This window comes from Scyliorhinus canicula, chromosome 4 (assembly GCF_902713615.1).
Source record: "Scyliorhinus canicula chromosome 4, sScyCan1.1, whole genome shotgun sequence".
Classification (NCBI taxonomy): domain Eukaryota; kingdom Metazoa; phylum Chordata; class Chondrichthyes; order Carcharhiniformes; family Scyliorhinidae; genus Scyliorhinus; species Scyliorhinus canicula.
In genome coordinates, this window is record NC_052149.1 from 54,217,423 (window position 1) to 54,245,226 (window position 27,804).

At 48.4% G+C, this 27,804-nt stretch overlaps 1 protein-coding gene across 7 annotated transcripts in view; it reads right to left on the bottom strand.

Moving 5' to 3' along the window:
• LOC119964595 overlaps positions 1-27,804 on the bottom strand; it is a 405,789-nt gene that overhangs the window by 252,526 nt on the left and 125,459 nt on the right. For 4 of the 7 annotated variants that reach the window (XM_038794278.1, XM_038794277.1, XM_038794279.1 and 1 more), the window contains exon 5: positions 9,096-9,204. In XM_038794278.1, coding sequence (XP_038650206.1) covers positions 9,096-9,204 — 109 coding nt within the window. Of the gene's footprint in view, positions 1-9,076; positions 9,205-27,804 lie in introns of all 7 variants that reach the window. The other 3 variants (XM_038794280.1, XM_038794281.1, XM_038794282.1) reach the window with 1 other exon arrangement.

Consider the following 27,804-nt stretch of genomic DNA (forward strand, 5'->3'; position numbering starts at 1 on the left):
GAGAGGCCTGCCCGCCGATCGGTGCGCCCTGATCGCGGGCCAGACCCCATTGGAGGACCCCCGGTGAAGGAGCCCACCCCACAGGCCGCCCCCCGACCCTGCGTGCAGAGTTTCCACCGGCTGCGAGCAGATGTGGACAGCGTGGGTGGGACTCTGCTGTTTCCGCACGGCCACTCGGCACATCAAGGCCGGAGAACCGGCGGCCTAGCTGCGGACAGCGGCCCGCAACCGGCGCCGTGCCAAACTTGCTGGCGCAAATGGCGCCGATTCTCCGCTCCTCGGAGAATTGCGTGCCGGCATCGGGGCGGCGTGGCACGGTTGCGGCGATTCTCTGGCCCTATGCGGGGCTCGGAGAATCCCGCCCAAGGTTTCTACAAACTGACATGTGGCCGCACATCCCTGTCCTTCCCTATCATTTCAGGGCACCTTGTATCTGTGAATATTAAGCATACAATGCTCAGCATTTCAAAGCCACATTTGCTTTGCCATTAGGGCAAAGTTAATATCGATTTATAAAGACCTCATTAACATCTCACCTGCAAGAATTAAAATCCTCTATATACAATATATACATCAGTGGTGACTACCACATTCACCCCTGTTAAGATTGAGTCCGGCGGGGGTGGTGGGGAACTATATACAGGTAGACTTTTCAAAGTACAGAGAGCAAAACAAAATTGAGTCCAGTGGGGTGGAGGGGAAAATTATGTACAGAGGGATGGTGTTTTAAAAGTCCAGATCATGTTACAGATTCAGTCAGTCCGGAACCATGATCTGCCTTCGGGAGTGCCGCAGTGTTGGCGGTGATTCCGGTGTCAGTTTGGTCTTCGGTGACTCTGGGAGTGTGTCGAAATCCTCTTCATCCTCGGGTGTGGGCAAGGGGAGAACGGACTGTCCCAGGGCGGGGTCTGCGGTGGGGTGCGCCGAGGGAGGGGAGGGTGGCGCCGGGTCGGAAGATGGAGGGTGCGTGGGGAACCAGCTGGTGCCAGGTCCCTGAGGGAGACAGTATCTTGGCGGCCGTCGGGGTACGCTACATAGACGCACAGTGGGTTGGCGTGAAGTAGCTGTACCCTCTCAACCAACGGGTCTGCCTTGTGGAATCGTACTATTTACGGAGGAGTACAGGTCCTGGAGCTTCAAAAAGTGAGCCAAGTCGGGAGCGACACCCCGGAGGTGGACTTCCTAGCGAAGGCAAAGAGACGTTCGTGGGCTGTTTCATTCGTTGCAGTGCTTCATTAGTTGCAGTGCACAGGAGCGACCGAACGGAATGCAAGGCGTCTGGAAGGACCTCCTGCCAGCGGGAGGCCGGCAGATTTCTGGACCGTAGGGCTAGCTGGACGGCCCTCCAGACCGTCCCATTCTCCCTCTCCACCTGTCCGTTTCCCCGGGGGTTACAGCTGGTCGTCCTGCTTGAGGCAATGCCCCTGTTCAGCAGGAACTGACGCAGCTCATCGCTCATTAATGAGGATCCCCTGTTGCTGTGGACGTAGGCAGGGAAACCGAACAGAGCGAAGATGGTGTTGAGGGCCTTGATGACTATGGCAGACGTCATGTCGGGGCACGGGATGGTGGAAGGGGATCTGGAATACTCATCGACCACACTGAGGAAGTACGTGTTACGGTCGATGGAGGGGAGGGGCCCTTTGAAGTCCACGCTGAAGCGTTCAAAGGGGTGGGAGGCCTTCGCCAGGCGCGCACGGTCTGGCCGGTAGAAGTGGGGTTTGCACTCCGCGCAGACCTAGCAGTCTCTGATGATAGCCCTGACTTCCTCAATGGAGTAGGGCAGGTTGCGGTCCTTGATGAAATGGTAAAAACGGGTGACTCCTGGGTGACAGAGGTTGTCATCCAGGGTGCGGAGTCGGTCCACTTGTGCGCTGGCACATGTACCTCGGGATAGGGCATCGGGGAGCCTGTTGAGCTTACCGGGGCGATACAAAATCTCGTAGTTGTAGGTGGAGAGCTCGATTCTCCACCTCAAGATTTTATCGTTTTTTATCTTGTCCCGCTGTGTGTTGCTGAACATGAAGGCTACCGACCGTTGGTCAGTGAGGAGAGTGAATCTCCTGCCGGCCAGGTAATGCCTCCAATGCCGCACAGCTTCAACGATGGCTTGGGCCTTTTTTTCGACGGAGGAATGCCGAACTTCGGAGGCATGTAGGGTTCGTGAGAAAAATGCCACAGAGCGCAACGTCTGATGCGTCGCTCTCAACTTGAAATGGCAATGGGGGAGGGGGAGTTCCATGAGGAATGGCATGCGGTCGGGATCGGGCCCCAGACCTCCGTTCTGGACCACATAGCCAAGGATGGCTAAGCGGTTCGTGCTGAATACGCACTTCTCCTTGTTATAAGTTAGGTTGAGGAGAGTGGCGATGTGGAGATATTTGGCAAGGTTGACGTCATGGTCCTGCTGATCGTGGCCGCAAATGGTGACATTGTCCAGGTACGGGAAGGTGGCCCGCAGTCTGTACCGGTCAACCATTCGGTCCATTTCCCGTTGGAAAACCGAGACCCCGTTGGTGACGCCAAAGGGAACCCTGAGAAAGTGGTAAAGGCGGCCATCTGCTTTGAAGGCAGTGTATGGGCGGTCCGCCTTATGGATGGGGAGCTGTTGGTAGGCAGATTTCAGGTCCACAGTTGAGAAGACCCGGTCTGTGCAATCTGATTTGACCATATCAGATATGCCTGGGAGGGGGTACGTGTCGAGCTGCGTGTACCTGTTGATGGTCTGGCTGTAGTCCACGACCATCCTGGGGCTGGTTTAGCACACTGGGTTAAATCGCTGGCTTTTAAAGCAGACGAAGGCAGGCTAGCAGCACGGTTCAATTCCCGTATCAGCCTCCCCGAACAGGCGCCGGAATGTGGCGATTAGGGGCTTTTCACAGTAACTTCATTTGAAGCTTACTTGTGACAATAAGCGATTTTCATTTCCTGTGATCCTCCCCAGTTTTCACCACTACCACTTGGGCTCTCCAGGGGCTGTTGCTGGCCTTGATAATGCCTTCCCGTAGCAGTCGCTGGACTTCGGACCTGATGAAGGTCCTGTCCTGGGCGCCGTACCGTCTGCTCCTGGTGGCGACGGGTTTGCAATCCGGAGTTAAGTTTGCAAATAGGGAAGGTAGGTCGACCTTTAAGGTCGTGAGGCCACACACAGTAAGGGGTGGTAGTGGCCCGCCGAATTTCAGTGTTGGGCTCTGGAGGTTGCACTGGAAGTCCAGGCCAAGTAGCAGGGCAGCGCAGAGGTTGGGGAGTACGTAGAGGCGGAAGCCACCGAACTCCACGCCCTGGACGGTGAGAGTGGCTATGCAGTACCCCTGGATCGCCACAGAGTGGGACCCGGAGGCCAGGGAAATTCTCTGGTTGGTGGGGTGTACAGCGAGAGAGCAGCGCCTTACCGTATCAGGATGAATGAGGCTCTCGGTGCTCCCGGAGTCCAGCAGACAGGATCTCGTGCCAATCGATTTTCATGTTGGTGGAAGCAGTTGACAGGTTGTCAGGGCGAGCCTGGTCAATCGTGACGGAGGCGAGACGCGGCTGGTCGTCGTTGGTGGCAGGCGATGAGGCGCCAAGAGGGCAGGGGTCCTGGTAAGATGGCGGCACCCACGGGCCGCACGTGTCGTGAGGAAGACAAGATGGGGGCGCCCAATGATCCTGGGGAGAACAAGATGGCGGCGCCCAATGATCCTGGGGAGAACAAGATGGCAGCGCCCACTGGTCGCACGTGGTCCGAGGAGGGGAAGATAGCGGTGCCCACTGGTCGCACGTGGGGGGAGTCGGAACAATAGCGGCGACTGCGCAGGCCTGGCACACCGCAGCAAAGTGTCCCTTTTTGCCACAGGCCTTGTAAAGGGCGATCCGGGCCAGGCAGTGCTGTCGGGGGTGTTTAGGCTGCCCACAGAAGTAACATTTGGGACCCCTGGGGTTGGTTGGCTGCAGCACGGCACAGGCGTGGGGTTGGCTGGGGGGGGGGGGGGGTCGCTGGTGAGGTCCACGATGGGGCGGTCACCTGCGGAGTCCACAATGCGCAGGAGGGGTGGGCCGCACGGCCGGTAAGCGAGAGTGCTAGCTTTTTTGTCTCAGCGAGGTCGAGCGTGGCCCCTTCTAAGAGGTGCTGTCGGATGTAATCGGACCCTATCCCTGTGACAAAAGCGTCTCTCATGAGCAAGTTCGAGTGTTCCGTTGCCGTGAAGGCCTGACAGTCACAGTCTCTAACTAGGGGAATCAGGGCACGCCAGAAATCTTCCACTGACTCACCAGGAAACTGACGACGAGTGGAGAGGATGTGCCTGGCATAGAGCGTTTCGTCCGCTGAGTGTAGTTTTCCTTCAATAGTGCCATTGCTTCCGCGTAGGTCGGCGCGTCCTGGATAAGTGTAAAAACGTTGGAACTCAGCCGTGTGTAGAGGATCGGAATCTTCTGAGCTTCTGGAATTTTGTCGGGCGCAGATCCGATGTATGCTTCGAAACAGGCTAGCCAATGTTGAAAGTCCTTTTTGCGGATCCAGCTGCAGGCGATCCGGCTTGATGCGGAGGTCCATCTTCTGACAACTTAGTGTAATAAATTGATGCACGATCAATTACAAAAAGACGAGAGTTGGATGCAATCGAGGCTTTATTACACTGAGACGTGTGGCCTCCTACAGCAGCTGGCGAAGTGGCTGCTGTACTGGGAGCACACATATTTATACTCCACCTACTGGGCGGAGCCAGCAGGCAGGGAACTACCCCCGTACCTGTAGTATAGGGCCTTACCACAAAACACCTACACCAACATCCTCTATATACAATATATACATCTGTGGTGACTACCACAATAGTTAAGTTTCTAGTTAATGGTAACCTGCAGGCAAAGCCTGTGAGAGGGGATGCAGATAGTCCCAATCACCAGGACCCACGTCTCTACGGCAGCAATTCCCAACTGTTGTGCCATAGCAAACTGGTGTGCTATGAACACAAGTGTGCTACAAAATAAAATTCAAAACAGGTGAATATTAACGTAAGTAAACTAAATCTAACCTTTGTCTTCAGCTCAGTGGTCGACATCTCCAAGTATCAATCAATTCTGGGCCTCCCGTGTCTGCGTTGGCCAGGAAAGGTTGGTAACTCTGTGCTGCATGGTGTTGGAGCAAGGATACACCTTTGAAGGAGTAGTTTTTGGCTTGGCACAGCTGAAGTGCTGAAACTGTGCTTGTAAGTTCAAGCCTCAAGGCATTTATTGTGCAGTGTGTTTGACCATAGTTTGCCATGGATAAATTCTTTAAGAGAAGTGAAGAATCCTGCTCTGATTCAGATGGAGCCAAAAGAATGGAACCACAGGAGAAAAAAGCGAGGTTCACACACCAACATCACAATGATAGCTAGTTGGCCATTGGATTTTCGTGGACTGATGATTCTTCTTGACCTTTCCCAGAATTCCTAATTTGCAGGGAGAAGCTCTCAAATGCAATGGCACAAAGTAAGTTGAAGTGCTATTGCAATACAAAACACCCAGAGGGTCCCAAGGGACTGGAAAGTGGCTAACGTAACACCGCTGTTTAGGAAGGGAGGGAGGCAGAAGACGGGAAATTATAGGCCGGTTAGCCTAACTTTGGTCATTGGTAACATTTTAGAGTCCATTATTTAAGATGAGATCGCAGAGTACTTGGAAGTGCATGACAAGCACGGCTTTGTCAAGGGGAGCTCATGTCTGACAAATCTGTTAAAATTCTTTGAGGAGGTAACAAGAAAGATGTACAAAGGAGAACCAGTGGACATGATTTATTTAGATATCCAGAAGGCCTTTAACAAGGTGCCATAGGAGGAAGTTAAATAAAGCACCCATGGTGTTAAGAATAAGATCCTGGCATGGATAGAGGATTGGCTGACTGGCAGAAGGCGGAGAGTGGGGATAAAGGGGTCTTTTTCAAGATGACAGCCGGTGACTAGTGGTATATCTCAGGGGTTGGTGCTGGGACCACAACTTTTCACAATATACATGAATGATCTGGAAGAAGGAACTGAAGGCACTGTTGCTACGCTTGCAGATGATAAAATATTTGTGGAGGGAAAGATAGTATTGAGGAAGCAGGGAGGTTACAGAAGGGTGTAGACAGGCTAGGAGAGTGGGCAAAGAAGTGGCAGATAGAATTCAATATGGAAAAGTGAGAGGTTATGCACTTTGGAAGAAGGAATGGAGGCATAGACTATTTTCTAAATGGGGAAATGCTTAGGAAATCAGAAGCACAAAGGGGCTTGGGAGTCCTTGTTCATAATTCTCTTAAGTTTAAAGTGCAGGTTGTCGGCAGTTTGGAGGTTCACAAGAATGATCCCTGGAATGAGAGCTTGTCGTATGAGGAACGGTTGAGGACTCTGGGTCTGTATTCATTGGAGTTTAGAAAGATGAGGGGGGATCTTATTGAAACTTACAGGATACTTCGAGGCCTGGATAGAGTGGAAATGGAGAGGATTATTCCACTTGTAGGAAAAAATAGATCCAGAGGACAAAATCTCAGACTCAAGGAACGATCCTTTAAAACAGAGATGAGGAGAAATTTCTTCAGCCAGAGGGCAGTGAATCTGTGGAACTCTTTGCTGCAGAGGGCTGTGAGGGCCAAATCACTGAGTGCCTTTAAGACAGAGATAGATAGGTTCTTGATTAATAAGGGGATCAGAGGTTATGGGGAGAAAGCAGGAGAATGGGGATGATTGAATGGCGGAGCAGACTCTATGGGCCGAGTGGCCTAATTCTGCTCCTATGTCTTATGGCCCTAAGCTCTCAAATGTAATGGTACGCAGTAAGTTGAAGTGCTATTGCAATACAAAACACCACTTGCTTTCCAGAAAAGATATACAATACTTGAGAAAACAAACAATAAAGCAACATCAGGTGTAATGGAGTGTGTGCAGGTTTCCGATAGTGTGCAGACAGTGAGTTAGCTGCTGGCTGAGCTCATAGCAAAATCAAAGAAGCTATGAACCGTTACCGAATTCCTACTTCTAGCATGCAAAAGTATTGTGAGAGTAATGTTGGGAGTTCAACTTCTTAAACGAATGAAAACTGCATTAAATGGAGGCTTGATCTGTTTTTAGGAGGTTATAAAGATAAATGGCTTTGCTCGGGGATAGGTCAGTTGGAGAAATAGGAGGTATGCCACAAAAGGTTTTATTGTATAAAGATAACAATAATAATATCTTTATGTCACAAGTAGGCTTACATTAACATTGCAATGAAGTTATTGTGAAAAGCCCCCAGTCGCCACATTCTAGCGCCTGTTCGGGTCGACAAAGGGAGAATTCAGAATGTCCAAATTACCTAACAACACGTCTTTCAGGACTTGTGGGAGGAAACCGGAGCGCCCGGAGATAACCCACGCAGTCACTGGAAGAACATGCAGACTCCGCACAGACAGGGACCCAGCTGGGAATCCAACCTATGACCCTGGCGCTGTGAAGCCACAGTGCTAACCACTGTGATTTGTAATTTCTCTTTAACTGTTAGCCAGCATACTAAGAACTCTTGTTATTTATTGAAATACGATCAATAATGTTACATGTTGCTAGGTTGCAGTTCAATATTCAGATTGCTAAGCTATAGTTTTATTATTTGTTTTATTTTTCCTCCAATAGAAATCAGAAAAACAAATTTGAACCTAGGTTTTATTCACAACTTGAATTATTGTTGCCACCAAGAAAATAGATAAACACATGCACTCAGGCGAAGAATCAGTAAAGGGAGGTCTAAGCAAGGCCTGGACACAGACATTCTCTTGGCTGTTAGTTTGAGTTTATGAGATATATTCTATAGGATTTTAATCTCTCCTGGTGGAGCACACCAGACAGGTGACGGGCAAATGTGAATGGACAACTTGGGAAATGGGCGATGCCTTCGAACCAAACTACAACAAAGGGGAATATAATTATCAATGGTATTTTGTAAAAAAAAAATTTTTTAATTTAGAGTACCTAATTAATTTTTTCCAATGAAGAGGCAATTTAGCGTGACCAATCCACCCACCCTACATATCTTTGGGTTGTGGGGGCGAATCCCATGCAAACACGGGGAGAATGTGCAAACTCCACACGGACAGTGACCCAGAGCCGGAATTGAACCTGGGACCTCGGCGCCGTGAGGCAGCAATGCTAACCACTGTACCACAGTGCTGCCCCTTATTTTGTAAATTATTGCTTAAAATACTGTAATGTATTTATTCTTGCTGATATAAAATGAAGTTATACAATTATAACTAATATCATGTCAGCCATGAATTCAATAGACAGTCCCAAAATGAAACACTACAAAATGTTAACTCATTTATAAATGGCTGTTAAGTGTTCATTCATCCAACTTTAACTGTGATTGTAACAAATAATAGTGTTTACTGGTCTACTTTTTCTTACAAAAGTTAATTGAATCATTCAGCAGCTTCAGTATAAGCTAAAAAATTGCTAATCTTTTGATCAGGATTGGTTAGTGCAGACGATTTAGGGTACTGAGTTGAGTATCGTACACCTCTGGACCTTTTCTGGAAGGTAAAATCTCAACAGATTCTTCATAAAAAGTTTGCAGAGGGCATTAAGGTGCCAACTGGTTCTTGCCATATGTTGTGGGGAACGAAATCCCAGCTTTCTTTTAGGTTGAGCAATGGTTATAAATAATTTAATCTTGCACCGTATATGGCTTGCATTCTTTTACAGAAATTAACTGTGCCTTTTTGGCACACTTAATTTAATGCACAATGTGTATAAAAATTATTTCATTCCATGACCATTCTGCACAGCTGCACAGCTTTGTACAAATTGCAAAATTATTTGGAGATATGAAGCTGTGGTTTAATAAAACTAGCAAACATCAATATAGATAGCAATTTTAAACCAAAATAAGCTAAGTTCACACTAAATGAGAAACATTTCATTAATCATTCTTCCAAATTCTGCAATGAATTACAGTATCAGCTGGCACAGGTCAGAGGTTGGACCTAACGCTGCTAATCGGTCAAATGGGGTAAATTTTTAAAAAATAGTCAAGCACATCACTTTAATAGCGGTAAATCCAAGTAGAATGTAAAACTATATGAGTAAACACAAAGCATGAATGCAAGCACCTGCAATTTGGTGACATACCAGTGAACTCAGGATTGCATTTAGAATGGTCATTTCTTGAGGCACAGAGATGATGATCCACATTTTCATGTTCAACTTGATGTTTACAATCTCTTTCCTCATATTTTTCCTATAAAACATATTTTCCATATTCATCACATGAATAAGATTTAGTAACATAGCTAGGAAAAAAGAATACTTATCCATTCAATAGTCGACATATTCTGAAGTCCTATTGTTCGTACTAAATTGGGATAAATTCGTGTATCGATCTCTCTCTTCAGGCGCCATGACTTCGCAGCATGTTGGCGACCATGGACTTCCATGTGCTGGGACATAGCTATGCTATGCAAGGTGCTTCAGTAGTTTGCCATTGTCTTCTGCGGGTTCTAACTGACCAATAGACTCTCCTGCTCTTACCACCTGCCATTGGCACATTGGATGGATTTGCAGGTTGATAATCAACCTATTTGGTCACAGTATGAACACACCTCCCATGGCAATAAAGCCTGGAATGGGACTCAAATCCAGAATTTCTGGCTCAGAGATAGCTACCACTAGGCACAAGACCTCCCCAATATAGAACTAGATTTTCATAAAGAATTAATTTTCCCTAAAAATGACAACCCTTACAACAGATTCCTGATGCAATTGAATGGTTCAAAATGGCAAAAAATAACATGTTGTATGTACACCCTCTGCCCACTTCTAACTAATTCATGAGAATATGAGAGAGCAAGGACAGGAACTTATTATATGACAATTAAGGAATGATGTTCGAGAAAGAGCGAGGGACAGCATGACAAAGGCAGACCGAAAGAGGCAGAGCATGAGAGACAGTGAGACAGAGCGTGAGAGCGAGTGAGACAGAGGGAGACCATTGCAAGAAATACCAAGACTATGATTTGATAGGTAAGGATGGAATTCAATGAAGGAACTCAGGTTGCAGACAGATTGAGAGGATTAATAAGGATAGTGTACTGTTTTCATCTTCTTGAACGGAAGATTCAAATACAGAGTTGTGGGAAAGGTGGCCACACCTTTGAATGAATTCATTCAACATTTTCATTGTAATAGAGATGTTGGAAATAGGCTTAGAAGGATCAAAGATTCATTGATTGAGGAAGACTGGTGATGTCAGTTTTGAGAGGGAAAAAAGATGCTACCGGAGGAAGGTGAGCCATTTATGTCAATCAGCATGCTGGCTCGAAATGGGTGTAAGTGGTCAGCAATTTAAGATAATGATGTCAGAGCAGAACGTGACCCTCAAGAACAAACAAGCCTGCAGAGCATTTGAGAAAGAGGAGAGAAGGTTGCAAAAGTTGCAGACTCAAGGCAAAGACAGGAAGAAGCTGTGTGGGAGGTTTGCTTTGGTGTGACAAAGGGATGATTTTGGGAGAGCCATGAATAGGAGAATGTGAAAAAGGCTTTTGGATAGGTGGTCTCAATCTTTGTGACAAAGTCCATGAGCCACTTGCACCTGGTTAGAGCAAAGGATAGTAGGAGCAGGGCCAAGATATCTTAAGTGGACACTGTAGTGGAGAGAGGGATTAGCATTGCATCCCAAGATAACACTGGAGCAGTGAGTAGTTTTAGCAAAGGACAGCAGAGCCCAATATGTTTGATCTGGTCCAGTCAGATCTTGCCATAGACTGAACCAATTGTCACTTGCGACTTGTCAGCCCAAATCTGAATATTGTCCGAGCTTCTTGGGACTTGTGAGAGTTAAGTGCAAGTGCAAGTATTGCACAACAATTTATTAAATTTGTATTTGTCTCACATTTGAAGAAGATGATCTCAACAATTAAATTGAATTATTTTAAATAATAAATGGGTGGAATTGCCCCAACTTGCTCATGGCGGGTTTGGTGGCAGGCAAGAACAGAGAATCTAGCAGGAAACCCACCATCGTAAAATCAAGGTGCAATTCAACCAATGGGAGTTTAACGGTGAGTTGGTCTTCCAACTGGCTGATGGCATGAATGTCATTTGCATCTCAGGACATCACTGAAGGAGTTCCTCAGGATAGTGTCCAAGGCCCAACTAACTTCAGCTGCTTCATCATAAGGTCAGAAGTGGGGATGTTTGAAGATGACTGCACAATGTTCAGCACCATTCGCGACTCCTCACATAATGAAGCAGTCCGTGTCCAAATGCAGAAAGACCTGGACAATATCCAGATTTGGGCTGACAAGTCGCAAGTTACATTCGTGCCACACAAGTGTCAGACAATGACCATCTCCTACAAGAGAGGATTTAACCATCGTCCCTTGACATTCAATGGCATTACTATCACTGAATCCCCCACAATCAACATCCTAGAGGTTACCATTGATCAGAAACTGAACTAGACCAGCCACATTAACACTGTCAGAGAATAGAAATCCTATAGCGAGTAACTCACCTCCTGCTCTCACAAAGCCTGCCAACCATCTACAAGGCACAAGTCAGGAGTGTAATGGAATACTCTCCACTTGCCTGGATGGGTGCAGCTCCAACAACACTCAAGATGCTTGTCACCATCCAGGACAAAGCAGCCCTCTTGATTACTCCACCTTCCACAAACATTGAAACCCTCCACCACCGACGAACAGTGGCAGCTGTGTGTACCATCTACAAGTTGCACACCAGTAACTCACCAAGGTTCCTTCGACAGCACCTTCTAAATCCACATCCACTACCATTTAGAAGGACAAGTGCAGCAGATACCTGGGAACCCCACCACCTGGAGGTCTCCCTCCAAGTCACTCACCACCCTGACTTGGAAATATATCACCTTTCTTTCGCTGTCACTGGGACAAAATCCTGGAACTCCCTCCCTAACAGCACAGTGTGTATACCTACACTTGAAGGACAGCAGAGGTTTAAGAAGGCAACTCACCATAACCTTCTCAAGGGCAACTAGGGATAGGCAATAAATGCGGGCCTAACCACCGACGCCCACATTCCGGAAATTAATTCTTAAAAATCATAAATGTTCATCAAAACAGCTGCCTGCCGGCATCCCTTCAGGACTTCCAATCTTGTGTCACGGCAGCAGGAACTCATGTTGGCGTCAAATCTTATGCCTAAAGAATGGCTTGCACAAGGTGGTATTCAATTCGCAACAGATTTTGATTTTGACGTCAGTGCAACAAAGCATTTCTGCCATAATGCTGTGCCTGATGCATTGCATACCACTCTCCGGGGCAGACCGGTTCCTTTAGCCCATCTCCACGCCAAGCTGGTTTTCATGGCCAACATCATATTGCTGTGTCACTGAGTCAGATCAGTACAGTCCCTGAGATTGGGGAGCACGTGGGTCTCTTTCCCCTGAGTGCCACAATGTCTATCGGACAAAACTGTGCTGTATGAATCATGAAGCCACTGGTACAAAGGGGGCGGCTGGGATGGACTGCGGTGGCCTTATGAAAGCAAGGAGGGCTGATCAGAAGGCTGAGGTTGGGCAAGAGATTATGATGGCAGACAGAGGTACAAGGAGGTAGATGAGGAAGACAAACAATGGAAGGCAGAGGGAAAACTGAGGGGAGGGAAGATAAACCCTGTCGAGCTGCATGAAAATTTCATAAACATGATCAAAGGGATACCACATCATTTACTGGAAGGGGGTGTACAAAGGGGCCAGCAGATGCAGTGGGTAAAGTCAAAGTGGAACATGGGCGCATTTCAGGTGGTTCAATTGAGAAACAGACTTATTCTTGAGGTTGCTAGCCTTTATCATCTGGGTTGCTGATATCCTACATAGTCTGGTGAAGACTGATGGGCTGGAGAGCGTGATATGTTTGTGCTGGACTTGTGTTTAAGCATGATGCTGGGGCTTTTGAACCCACCAGCTGACAGCAGCGGACGCATCAGCTGCCGGTCTGCCAAGTGAATCGGAAGGCAACCCGCCTGTGCATAATTAAGGAGGTTCCAAGTGCAGAAGATGGTGCAGAATTCTGGCCAATGCTAAAGGTGCCACCAGCGTTATCCACCACTGCACTTAGTCTCAAAATGGGAGAATTCAGTCCAATAAGATGAATATCATTAAATGTTAAATTCGATTAAGATATTGTCTTAAATAGAATTAAGAACTTGAAAATATTTTTAAAATTCAGTTGTACAATATCCAACGCAGGACCTCAGGATGATGGAACAAGCTGGGCAACTCTTTGCCCATATTTTTAACAGCCCACTGCACACCAAAATGGTTTTCATGTCTGGAAGGAAGTTAATACTGACCCCCACCTTTAAAAAAATAGTCAGATCCTGGATATTACAGAGCATGCAATATATGATTGTTTGGACCAGGGCTTCTCAAATTGGTGTGCAGTGGGCTGTTAAAAATATGAGCCAAGAGTTGCACAGCTTGCTCCATCATCCTGAGGGTCCTGTGTTGGATATTATACAATATCTTAATCTAAGATGGTCCTAACCATCAATGGTGTTGCAAAACGAGATTTTGGGCTCATGAACTCCATAGCAGCAATGGGTATTCTGCGGGGGTGATGGTGGAGTAGTGGTATTGTCATTGTACTCATAATCCAGAGACCCAGGGTAATGGTCTAGGTCTCTGGATAATGGTGGAATTTAAGTCCAATAAAATATCTGGAATTAAATGTCTAATGAAGACAATGAAACCACTGTTGATTGTCGCAGAAAGATCCTCCTGGTTCAGGGAAGGAAACCTGCCATTCTTACTTGGTCTGGCCTACACGTGACTCCAGACCCAAAGAAATGCGATTGACTCTTAAATGCCCTCTGAAATGGCCTAGTGAGCCATTTAATTGTATTCAATCACTTTAAAAGGAAAAAGGTATGCAACCGGATGGACCACCCAGCATCGACCTAGCCCCCAGAAAGGACAACGGCAAACCAAGCCTTCTAGATGCTGCAAAGTCCTCCTTTCTAACATCTGGAGGCTTGTGCAAAAATTGGGAGAGTTGTCTCACAGACTAGTCGAGCAATAGCCTGATATAGTCATACTCACCGCATCATACCTTCCAGATAATGTCCCAGACACCACCATCACCATTTCGGGGTATGTTCTGTCCCACCGGCAGGACAGATCCAGCAGAGGTGGTGGCACATTGGTATACAGCCGGGATGGAGTTGTCCTGGGAATGCTCAACATCGACTCTGGATCCCACAAAGTCTCATGACACTCGATTAAACATGGACAAGGAAATCTCCTACGAATTACAAGGTACAAGGAAATTTCCTACTGGTTACAAGGTACCTTCCCCATTTAGCTAATGAATCAGTACTCCTCCATGTTGAACATCACCGCGGAGGGTGGCAAGTGTGCAAAATGTACTCTAGGTGGGGGATTTGTATGTCCATCACCCAGAGTATCTCGGTAGTACCACCACAGAGCTGGCCAGGTCCTAAAGACCAAAGCGGCTAGACTGGGACTGCGGCAGGTAGTGAGGGAACCAACAAGACGGAAAATCGTCCTCACTAACCTGCCTGCTGCTGATGCATCTGTCTATGACAGTGTAGGTAAGAGAGACCATTGCACAGTCCCTGTGGAGACAAAGTCCCATATCCACATTGAGAATACTCTCCAATGTATTATGTGCACTACCACATGCTAAATGGGACAGACTCTGAACAAATCGAGCAACTCAAGTATGAGTATCCATGAGGTTTTGCAGAATTGTATTCAGTAAAAACCTGTAACTTCATGGCCCAGTACTCCACGTGATATCAAAAAAAGGCTTGTGCACATATTGCAAAGGCTATGGGTCCTTACAAAATTCTGGCGATAGCACTGAAGACTTGTGCTCCAGGACTTGCCACACCCCTAGGAAAGCTGCTCCAGTGCAGCTACAACACTGGCATCTACCCGGCAATGTTGCAAGTTGCCCAGCTATGACCTGTACACAAGAAACAGAACAAATCCAATCAAACCAATTACCTCATCGATCTCTCGATCATCAGTAAAGCTATGGAAGGGGTAATTAACAGCGCTATCAGGCAGCACTTACTCAGAAATAACCTGCTTATTGGCGCACAGTTTGGGCTCCGCCAGGGCCACTCCGCTCCTGACCTCATTACAGCCTTAGTTCAAACATGGAAAAGAGAGCTGAACGCCAGGGTGAGGTGAGAATGGCTGCCCTTCTCAACAAGGTAGGATTTGCCCCAAGTAGGGCATCAAGGAGTCCGAGCAAAAGCGGAGTCAATGGGAATCAGGAAGAAACCGTTACACGGGTTGGACACAAAGAAAGATGGATATAGTGGTTGGAGGCCAATCATCTCAACTCCAGGTTATCTCTACAGGAGTTCCACAGGGCCAACCATTTCAGCTGCTTCATTAATGACCTTCTGATGTACCATCATTTGGACGCGAGACACGATGAAGATCCAAACTGTGGCTTTAATCAGCTAGTTGTTAGCCCGGTGGTCGACTACAGAGAAAGGCCGACCACCCGGATTACCCCACCTCGGAGGCGGGGTCTACTTGCCTCTCGACCAATTGGTGAGCAGTCACATGACTAGACCCAGCCAATCAGCCGAGAGGCACATGACCAGCCAGAGCCAATGGGAAACCAATGCTTTGCACCAATGGCAGTGCTCCCACTCATATCACCACATTCACCCCTTGTGGAGAAAGGGGGGAGGTATGTGAGGGGAAGAGAGGGGGGGGGGCTGAGGACTGGTGATATGAGTAGAGATAATCGAAGATATGGGCTGCCCACTGGCTCGTGGCAAAAATAAACAATACTACATACTACAAAAAAAATTACAATAGAGTCCAATAAAGTCCGATGGCCGTTGCATCAGATGGTCATGATCAGCCTGTCGGGTGCCCGTGATGTTCTGGTGGACCGTCGCAGTGGAGCCGGTGACGTTGGGCCGATGGTCGTCCTTGCTTTCGGGAGCGTCGGTCATAGATGTGTCTCCGTACCCCGGGCCGGTGGTGGAGACGCTGTAAACTGGGAAGAGGGGGTCTGTGCGCTGGGTCGTGGGGGCACGGGGGGCGCTGGGGGGAATTGGGGTTGGGGGGGGGGGTGTTGATGGAAGAGGAGAGGGCCGTACGCCGGCGGGTGCCAGGTCCCGGAGCGAGACCGTATCCTACCGACTGTCGGGATACTCCACTTACGCATACTGCGGGTTGGCGTGGAGTAACTGGACTCTCTCAACCAACGGGTCGGACTTGTGCACCCCACATGCTTCCGGAGCAAGATGGGCCCGGGAGTGGCCAGCCAGCCCGGGAGAGGGGACCCTGAGGACGACTTCCTAGGGAAAACAAGAAGACGTTCATGAGGTGTTTGATTAGTGGTAGTACAGAGGAGAGACCGGATAGAGTGAAGGGCGCGGGGATGACCTCTTGCCAACAGGGAATAGGGAGATCTCTGGACCGTAGGGCCAGCAGGATGGTCTTCCAAATGGTGCCACTCTCCCGCTCGACCTGACCGTTACCCCGGGGATTATAACTGGTCGTCCTGCTAGAGGCTATGCCCCTGCTGAGCAGGAATTGACGCAGTTTGTCACTCATAAAGGAGGACCCCCGGTCGCTGTGGATGTACGCGGGGTAACCGAACAGGGAGAAGATGGATAGGAGGGCCTTTACGAATGTTGTTGTGGTCATGTCGGGACACGGAATGACGAAAGGGAAGCGGGAGTACTCGTCGATAACACTCAGGAAATATGTGTTACGGTTGTTGGAGGGGACGGGATCCTTGAAGCTCGATACTGTGGAAGCTTCAAAGGGGCGGGATGCCTTGATCAGATGCGCATCGTTTCGGTGCGTGGCCTAGGAAGTGTCGGTTTGCAACTCGGGCGCAGACGTGGCAATGGTCCCTGGGTTGACGGTCGGGGACTTCTCTCACGGAGTAGGGCAGGTGCGGGTCTTAATAAAATGGGAAAAAAGGTGACCCCTGGATGGCCAGAGGTCCGTTCGTGAGGGGAGCGGAGGCGGTCAATCTGCGCGCTGGCACAGGTACCGCGGGATAGGGCATCGGAAGGCTCATTGAGCTTCTAGGACGATATAAGATATCGTAGTTGTATGTGGACAACTCGATCCACCACCGCAAAATCTTGTCGTTCTTGATCTTGCCCCTCTGTGCATTATCGAACATGAAAGCTACTGACCGTTGGTCTGTGAGGAGGGTAAACCTCCTGCCGGCCAGATAGTGCCTCCAATATCGCGCAGCTTCGACTATGGCCTGTGCCTCCTTTTCCGCCGAGGAGTGGCGGATTTCGGAAGCGTGGAGGGTTCGTGAGAAGAAGGCCACAGGTCTGCCCGCTTGGTTCACGGTGGCCGCCAGAGCTACGTCAGACACGTCGCTCTCGACCTGGAATGGGAGGGACTCGTCGATAGCACGCATCGTGGCCTTTGCAATATCCGCTTTGATGCGGCTAAAGGCCTGGCGGACCTCCATCGACAGGGGAAAGGAGGTGGACCGGATGAGGGGGCGGGCTTTGTCGGCGTAGTAGGGGACCCACTGGCCGCAATAGAAGAAGTCCAGGCAGCGTTTGAGGGATTTGAGGGAGTTGGGGAGAGAGAGTTCCATCAGGGGGCGCATTCGTTCGGGATCGGGACCTATCACTCCGTTACGTAGCCGAGGATGGCTAGACGGTCGGTGCTAAACACGCACTTATCCTTATGTAGGTTAGATTCGCGGTCGGAGGAATTTTGAAGGTTGATGTCATGGTCCTGCTGATCGTGGCCGCAGATGGTGACATTATCGAGGTACGGGAAGGTAGCCCGTAACCCATGCTTGTCGACCATTCGGTCCATCTCCCGTTGGAAGACCGAGACCCCATTTGTGACACCGAATGGAACCCTGAGGAAGTGGTAGACGGCGCCCATCTGCCTCAAACGCGGTGTACCTTGCGGTCACACGCGCGGAGGGGGAGCTGGTGGTAGGCGGACTTAAGGTCCACCGTTGGAAAAGACTTTGTATTTCGCGATCCTGTTAACCAGGTCGGAAATACGGGGGAGAGGGTACGTGTCCAGCTGCATAAACCTGTTGATGGTCTGACTGTAATCAATGACCATCCAGTTTTTCTCCCCAGTCCGAACTACCAGCACTTGGGCTCGCCCAGGGACTGTTGCTGGCCTCGATAACTCCTTCCTTAAGGAGTCTCTGGACCTCGGACCCGATGAAGGTCCGGTCCTGGGCACTATATTGTCTGCTCCGAGTGGCGACAGGTTTACAATCTGGGGTGAGATTAGCAAACAAGGAAAGTGGGTCCACTTTGAGGGACGTGAGGCTGCAGACAGTAAGGGGGGGAATAGGGCCGCCGAATTGAAAGGTAAAGCTCTGCAGGTTGCACTGGAAATCCAGGCCCAAGAGTGCTGGAGCGCATAGACGGGGGAGAATGAGGAGTTTTAAGTTTTTGTAAACCCTCCCCTGGACCGTGAGGTCTGCTATGCAGCACCCGGTGATTTGGACAGAGTGCGAACCCGAGGCCAAATCAATCCTATGCTTAACTGGGTGGATGGGGAGCGCGCAACGTCTTACCGTGTCGGGGTGGACGAAACTTTCCGTGCTCCCGGAGTCCAGCAGGCGTTTCATCTTGTGTCCGTTGAGCTGGATCGTTGTCGTAGTCTTGGCGAGAGCGTGGTCGCGACTGGTCGAGAGTGATGGAAGCAAGTCGTGGTGAGAGTTCCAGGTCATCCTCGGTGGCAGAGTAATCAATGGAAGGCCTTCCTGTTGGCTCAAGATGGCGGCGCTCATGACCCGCACGTGGCGTCCGGGCCCAAGATGGCGGCGCCCGTGGGGACCTCGTGGCAGCTGGGGGCAGTGTCAGTGGCGTCTGCGGGCCGGACGGGGCAGCCGGGAGCAGGGGTCGGGAGGACCGTGGGCCTGTTGCGGGGCCCAGGAGACGGGCCGGAGAGGTCGGTGCGCGGCGCGGGGCCCTGGGGACAGGCGCACATTCTCCCTAGAGCTGAGGGGGCCTGGTAGAATTTGTCAAGTGACTCACCAGGGAACTGCTGTCTAGTCGTCAGGAGATGCCGTGCGTATACTTCATTGACCGGCCGGAGAAAGTGTCCTTTCGGGATATCCATGGCCGCATCATAATCGCTTTCGTCCTCAATCATTTAATATACCGCCGTGCCCCAGCACGAGTGGAGGATGCGGAGTTTCTGCTCCATGGAGGGTTTGCTGGCTGCAATTGTCAGGTAACTTTTGAAGCACGTCTGCCAATGTTTAAAGATTGCAGGCGCATTTGAGGCATGCGGGCTGGTGCGGAGGCAGTCAGGCTTGATGCGTAGCTTCATTCCAAAATTCTAGCTGATTAAATTGATGTACCATCAATTGGACGCGAGACACGATGAAGATCCAAACTGTGGCTTTAATCAGCTAGTTGTTAGCCCGGTGGTCGACTACAGAGAAAGGCCAACCGCCGGAAAACCTGGGCACTTATACCCCGCCTCGGAGGTGGGGTCTACTGGCCTCTTGACCAATTGGTGAGTAGTCACATGACTAGTCCCAGCCAATCAGACGAGAGGTACATGACCAGTCAGAGCCAATGGGGAACCAATGTTCTGCACCAATGGCAGTGCTCCCACTCATATCACCACACCTTCCTAGCATCATAAGGTCAGAAGAGGGGATGTTCGCTGATGACTGCACAATGTTCAGTACCACTAGTGACTGCTCAGATAATGTAGAAGTCCATGTCCAAATGCAGCAAGACCTGGATAATATCAGGCTTTCCATGACAAGTGGCAAGTAACATTTGCTAATGACTATCAACATCCTGGTAGTTACCGGGAACAAAGAAAAGTACAGCACAGGAACAGGCCACTCGGCCCTCCAAGCCTGCACCGACCATGCTGGCCGTCTAAACTAAAATCTCCTATGCTTTCGGGGTCCATATCCCTTTATTCCCATCCTTTTCATGTATTTGTCAAGATGTCCCTTAAACGTCACTATTGTCCCTGCTTCCACTACCTCCTCCAGCAGCGAGTTCCGGGCACCCACTTCCCTCTGTGTAAAAAACGTGCCTTGTACATCTCCTCTAAACCTTGCCTCTCGCACCTTAAACCTATGCCCCCTAGTAATTGACCCCTCTACCCTGAGAAAAACTCTCTATCCACTCTGTCTATGCCCCTCATAATTTTGTAGATTATCAGGTCGCCCCTCAACCTCCGCCGTTCCAGTGAGAACAAACAGAGTTTATTCAACCTCTCCTCATAGCTAATGCCCTCCATACCAGGCAACATCCTTGTAAATCTCTTCTGCACCCTCTCTAAAGCCTCCACATCCTTATGGTATGGTGGCGACCACAATTGAACACTATATTCCAAGTGTGGGCTAACTAAGGTTCTATACAGCTGCAACATGACTTGCCAATTTTTACACTCAATGCCCCAGCCAATGAAGGCAAGCAATGCCCTATGCCTTCCTGACTACCTTCTCCACCTGTGTTGCCCCTTTCAGTGACCTGTACACCTAGATCTCTCTGAATGTCAATACTCTTGAGGGTTCTACCATTCACTGTATATTCCCTACTCATATTAGACCTTCCAAAATGCATTACCTCACATTTGTCCGGATTAAACTCCATCTGCCATCTCTCCGCCCAAGTCTCCAAAAGATCTAAATCCTGCTGTATCCTCTGACAGTCCTCATCGCTAACTATCTGCAATTCCACCAACCTTTGTATCGTCTGCAAATTTACTAATCAGCCCAGTTACATTTTCCTCCAAATCATTTATATATACTACGAACAGCAAAGGTCCCAGTACTGATCCCTGCGGAACACCACTAGTCACAGCCCTCCAATCAGAAAAGCACCCTTCCATTGGTACTCTCTGCCTTCTATGACCTAGCCAGTTCTGTATCCATCCTGCCAGCTCACCTCTGATCCTGTGTGACCTCACCTATTGTACCAGTCTGCCATGAGGGACCTTGTCAAAGGCCTTCCTGAAGTCCATATAGTGTTATGGGCCAGGGTTTAGAGAACCCCAAAGTATATCATGGAGTTCATCTGACGCACAACTTTTAATAGAGTGTGGTATGGTGAGCACATGGCTCACTCTACAGATGTGGTACAGCAGAAATGGAAAAGTATTTTTTAAAGTATTCAATTAACTCAAGTTAATCTTTTTAAAACATACAGTGAACATCTTAGCAACCATTAATTCAAATACAACCCCCAAGAATACAACACTAAGTATTCCTTTAAGCATTCCTTTTAACATCCATAAGACTTAAAACATCTTTTACTAGAAGCACATCAGGTTAAAGTCACTACTGTTATTAGTTTTAAATCACCAGGATCGATTTACGGTCTTTAGATTACAGAGACTCTAATACACCTTCTGGCTGTGACAGCAGCTATCCAGCTCTGAAAATGAAACTAAAACACACCCTGCAGCAAACAACCTAAAACAAAAGTTAAAAGCTGACAGACAGCCCAGCTCCACCCACTCTCTGTCATCACTGCAGTAATAAACACCCATTTCTTAAAGTTACTCTCACAACAGATACTTATATACACACCCATTTATAAACACCAATTTCTTAAAGGTACTCTCACATGACAAAAGACAACATCCACTGCCCTACCTGCATCAATCATCTTTGTGACCTCCACAAAAAACTCTATCAAGTTAGTGAGACACGATCCCCCTTTCACAAAACCATGCTGCCTCTCGCTAATACGTCCACTTGCTTCCAAATGGGAGGAGATCCTGTCTCAAAGAATTCTCTCCAGTAATTTCCCTACCACTGACGTAAGACTCACCAGCCTGTAATTCCTTGGATTATTCTTGCTACCCTTCTTAAACAAAGGAACAATATTGGCTATTCTCCATCCTCCGGGGACATCACCTGAGACAGTGAGGATCCAAAGATTTCTGTCAAGGTCTCAGCAATTTTCTCTCTTGCCTCTTTCAGTATTCTGGGTAGATCCCATCAGGCCCTAGGGACTTATCCACCGTAATATTTTTCAAGGTGCCCAACACCTCATCTTTTTGGATCTCAATGTGACCCAGGCTCTCTACACACCCTTCTCCAGACTCAACATCCACCAATTCCTTCTCTTTGGTGAATACTGATGCAAAGTATTCATTTAATACCTCACCCATTTCCTCTGGCTCCACACATAGATTCCCTCCCCTGTCCTTCAGTATGCCAACCCTTCCCCTGGCTACCCTCTTGCTTTTTATGTACGTATAAAAAGCCTTTGGATTTTCCTTAACCCTATTTGCCAATGTCTTTTCGTGACTCCTTTCAGCCCTCTTGACTCCTTGCTTAAGTTCCTTCCTACTTATCTTATATTCCACACAGGCTTCGTCTGTTCCCAGTCTTCTAGCCCTGACAAATACCTCCTGAGGCCGACAATATCTCTCGTTATCCAAGGTTCCCAAAATTTGCTGTATTTATCCTTCTTCCGCACAGGAACATGCCGGTCCTGAATTTCTTTCAACTTACATTTGAAAGCCTCCAACATAAGAACTAGGAGCAGGAGTAGGCCATCTGGCCCCTCAAGCCTGCTCCGCCATTCAATTAGATCATGGCTGATCTTTTGTGGACTCAGCTCCACTTTCCGGCCCGAACACCATAACCCTTAATCCCTTTATTCTTCAAAAAACTATCTATCTTTACCTTAAAACATGTAATGAAGGAGCCTCAACTGCTTCACTGGGCAAGGAATTCCATAGATTCACAACCCTTTGGGTGAAGAAGTTCTTCCTAAACTCAGTCCTAAATCTACTTCCCCTTATTTTGAGGCTATGCCCCCTAGTTCTGCTGTCACCCGCCAGTGGAAACAACCTGCCCGCATCTATCCTATCTATTCCCTTCATAATTTTAAATGTTTCTATAAGATCCCCCCTCATCCTCTAATTCCAACGAGTACAGTCCCAGGTCTACTCAACCTCTCCTCGTAATCCAACCCCTTCAGCTCTGGGATTAACCTAGTGAATCTCCTCTGCACACCCTCCAGTGCCAGTACGTCCTTTCTCAAGTAAGGAGACCAAAACTGAACACAATACTCCAGGTGTGGCCGCACTAACACCTTATACAATTGCAACATAACCTCCCTAGTCTTAACTCCATCCCTCTAGCATGAAGGACAAAATTCCATTTGCCTTCTTAATCACCTGTGCACTTGTAAACCAACCTTCTGTGACTCATGCACTAGCACACCCAAGTCTCTCTGAACAGCGGCATGCTTTAATATTTTATCGTTTAAATAATAATCCCGTTTGCTGTTATTCCTACCAAATGGATAACCTCACATTTGTCAACATTGTATTCCATCTGCCAGACCCGAGCCCATTCACTTAACCTATCCAAATCCCTCTGCAGACTTCCAGTATCCTCTGCACTTTTCGCTTTACCACTCATCTTAGTGTCATCTGCAAACTTGGAACATTGCCCTTGGTCCCCAACTCCAAATCATCAATGTAAATTGTGAACAATTGTGGGCCCAACACAGATCCCTGAGGGACACCACTAGCTACTGATTGCCAACCAGAGAAACACCCATTTATCCCAACTCTTGCTTTCTATTAATTAACCAATCCTCTATCCATGCTACTACTTACCCTTAATGCCATGCATCTTTATCTTATGCAGCAACCTTTTGTGTGGCACCTTGTCAAAGGCTTTCTGGAAATCCAGATATACCACATCCATCGGCTCCCCGTTATCTACTGCACTGGTAATGTCCTCAAAAAATTCCACTAAATTAGTTAGGCATGACCTGCCTTTAACGAACCCATGCTGCGTCTGCCCAATGGGACAATTTCTATCCAGATGCCTCGCAATTTCTTCCTTGATGATAGATCAAGAGATAGATGATGAGATGATACAAGTGCAACAGGTGATGTTGATTTACCCTCAAACATCCGCCCACAATCTAGGTTCTTAAATTCCTGCCTAATATTTCTATAATTCGCCTTCTCCCAATTTAGCACATTCACCCTAGGACCACTCTTATCCTTGTCCACCAGCACTTTTAAACTTACTGAATCGTGGTCACTGTTCCCAAAATGCTCCCTTACTAAAATGTCTACCACTTGGCCCGGCTCATTCCCCAATACTAGGTCCAGTACAGCCCCTTCCCTAGTTGGACTATCTACATATTGTTTTAAGAAGCCCTCCTGGATGCTCCTTATAAACTCTGCCCTGTCCAAGCCCCTAGCACTTAGTTAGTCCCAGTCAATATTGGGGATGTTAAAGTCTCCCATCACAACAACCGTGTTGCTTTTACTCCTTTCCAAAATCTGTCCATCTATCTGCTCCTCTCCCGCTGGCTGTTGGGAGGCCTGTAGTAAATCCCCAACATTGTGACTGCATCCTTCTTATTTCTGATCTCTATCCATATAGCCTCGCTATCCTCTGAGGTGTCCTCCCACAGTACAGTTGTGATATTCTCCCTAACCGGTAGCGCAACTCCTCCACCCCTTTTACACCCCCCTCTATCCCGCCTGAAACATCTAAATCCTGGAATGTTTAGCTGCCAATCCTGACCTTCACTCAAACAGGTTTCTGTAATGGCAACAACATCATAGTTCCAAGTGTTTATCCAAGTTCTGAGTTCATCTGCCTTACCTGTTATACTTCTTGCATTAAAACATATGCACTTCAGGCCACCAGTCCCGCTGTTTTCAGCAACATCTCCTGTCTGCTGTTCCTCAGAGCCAAACTGACCCCATTCCCTAGTTCTCCCTCAATTTTTTCACCTTCTGACCTATTGCTCCGATACCCACCCTCTGCAGTACTAGTTGAAACCCTCGCCTGTGACACTAGCAAACCTCGCGGCCTGGATATTTATGCCTCTCCAGTTTAGATGCAACACGTCCTTTTTATACAGGTCACACCTGCTCCGGAAGAGCTCCCAGTGGTCCAGATAACTGAAACCCTCCCTCCTACACTAGTTGTTTAGCCACGTGTTTAGCTGCTCTATCTTCCTATTTCTAGCCTCACTGGCAAGTGGCACAGGGAGTAATCCCTAGAGGTCCTGTCTTTTAACTTTCTGCCTAGCTCCCTGAACCCCTGCTGCAGGACCTCATCCCCCCTTCCTGCCTATGTCGTTAGTGCCAATATGTATCACAACCTCTGCCAGTTTGTCCTCCCCCTTCAGGATGCCCGCTACCCGTTCTGAGACATCCTGGACCCTGGCAGCAGGGAGGCAACATACCATCCTGGAGTCTCTTTCACGTGTGCCTCTGACTATAGAGTCCCCTATGACTATTGCTCTTCGGCTCTTTGACCCTCCCTGCTGAACATCAGAGCCAGCCGTGGTGCCACTGCTCTGGCTACTGCTGTTTTCCCCTGATAGGCTATTTCCCCCCAACAGTATTCAAAATGGTATACCTGTTCGAGAGGGGGACAACCATAGAGGATTCCTGCACTGACTGCCTGCCCCTTCTGGTGGTCACCCATCTCTTTGCCTGCACCTTGGGTGTGACCACATCACTATAACTACTATCTGTGACGCTTTCTGCCAACTGCATGCTCCTAAGTGTATCCAACTGCTGCTCCAACCGATCCATACGGTCTGAGGAGCCGCAGTTGGGTGCATGTTCTGCAGATGTAGCCATCCGGGACGCTGGAAGCCTCCCGGACCTGCCACATTTCACAGTCAGAGCTCTGCATCCCTCTTACTGACATTGATTTAACTAATTAATAAAATAAATTAACAAAAAAACACAAGATACTGTTAACTATTTGTTTCCTAGCACTAATAATAATAATCGCTTATTGTCACAAGTAGGCTTCAATGAAGTTACTGTGAAAAGCCCCTAGTCGCCACATTCCGGCACCTGTTCGGGAAGGCCGGTACGTGAATTGAACCCGCGCTGCTGGCATTGTTCTGCATTACAAGCCAGCTGTGTAGCCCACTGTGCTAAACTAGCCCTAAACTAGATTTCAACTATAAATGTAAATGCTAAATACAGCACTCTCCGGTCTCTGGCTTAGGTACCCCTCTAAATTATGATTAAGTAATTAATTAATTATGTTTAGTTTGTTTAACAATGTTTAATTTTTAAGTTTAGTGCAGATCCCCTACCAGCCAATCAGGTCACAGCTTTCCTGTGATGTCACTTTTCAGTTTGTTTCCCCCCCCCAGCCGGAACACTCAGAATAGCAGATTATCTATCACTTACCTGTTCCCAAGCTGCTCCCGGCTCTCTCTCTCTCTCTCTCCTGCTCCCAGAAATGAAGGCCGCTGGAACCTGGGGGTAAGTTTTTGTGGCTCTGGAGGCAGAGGTGGAGGTTGGTGGCGGCCCAGGGGATCTTGAAAGGGAAGAGCGAGGACCAAGAGAATAGCTCTCGATGACAAAATGTCTGGATTGTGTGTTTGCCAGAGGGCATCGAGGGCAGGGACCCAACACACTACATCGGTCAAATGTTGGGCAACTTAGTCAGGAGGGACATCTGCCCCAGCACCCTCAGAACTCGACAGGGCATACACGTCACTTGGCCGAAACCCAAAGCAGGGGAGCAGCTGAGAGCGATCATCGCTCAGCCAAACCGATAGAAGGACCGGGAAAAGATCCTGAGGTGGGCCCGGGAGACAAAGGCATGCTCATGGGAAGGGTCCGCCAAGACATTGGGGCAGACCATGCAAATAAAAAGGGCCAAACTTAATAGAGCAAAATCGGCCTCTATAAAAATGGGGTGAGGTTCGGCATGTTCCCAGCCAGACTCTGGGTCCCACACCAGGGGAAGGAACATGTTTGGCACCCCGGCGGAGGCCAACGGTTCGTTAGAGCAAGCGACCTGGAGCGGGACCAAAACGGCAGCGGTGCGAACACGCCGAAAAAGCAGGAAAAAGTGGAGACCAGAGACCACTGTGCGGACTTTGTGTTTGCGTGGGACAGTACAGCCTCATTTTCAGTTAAGAGTTGGAAGACAGAGAGAAGGGAGCGGTGAGAGGGAAAGCAGGTGAGGGGGCGAGGAAAGGAACAGAGGCAGGGAGACAAAACGGATACAGGGCTGAACCAGCCCAGGGAGGGGAGCCACTGTACTAGCAGGGAGGACTAGCATGGGAAGACAGGTAATAAGGAGGACTGCGGCGCACCTCTTGGGGAGAGCATCTGGCCAAGGTCTTTTTTTGGGGGGGGGGCAATCCAGAAGGGAGGGATCTTGTTTCTACAAGATCTGCCCCCCGCATCCTTCTAAATTCCAATGAGTACAGTCCCAGTCTACTCAACCTCTTCTTGTAATCTAACCCCCTCAACCCTGGGATTAACCTAGTGAATCTCCTCTGCACACTCTCCAGCACCAGGACGTCCTTTCTCAGATAAGACCAAAACTGAACACAATACAACTAGGTGTGGCCTCACTAACACCTTATACAGTTGCAGCATAACCTCCCTAGTCTTAAACTCCATCCCTCTAGCAATGAAGGCCAAAATTCCATTTGCCTTCTTAATCACCCGTTGCACCTGTAAACCAAATTTTGCGACTCATGCACCTAGACACCCAGGTCTCTCTGCACAGCAGCATGTTTTAATATTTTATCATTTAAATAATAATCTCTTTTGTTGTTATTCCTATCAAAATGGATAACCTCACATTTGTCAACATTGTATTCCATCTGCTAGACCCTAGCCCATTCACTTAAACTATCCAAATCCCTCCACAGACTTCCAGTATCTGCACTTTTTGCTTCATCACTCATCTTAGTGTCGTCTGCAAACTTGGACACATTGCACTTGGTCCCCAACTCCAAATCATCTGTGTAAATTGTGAGCAATTGTGGGCCCAACACTGATCCCTGAGGGACACGACTAGCTACTGATTACCAGGCAGAGAAACACCCATTAATC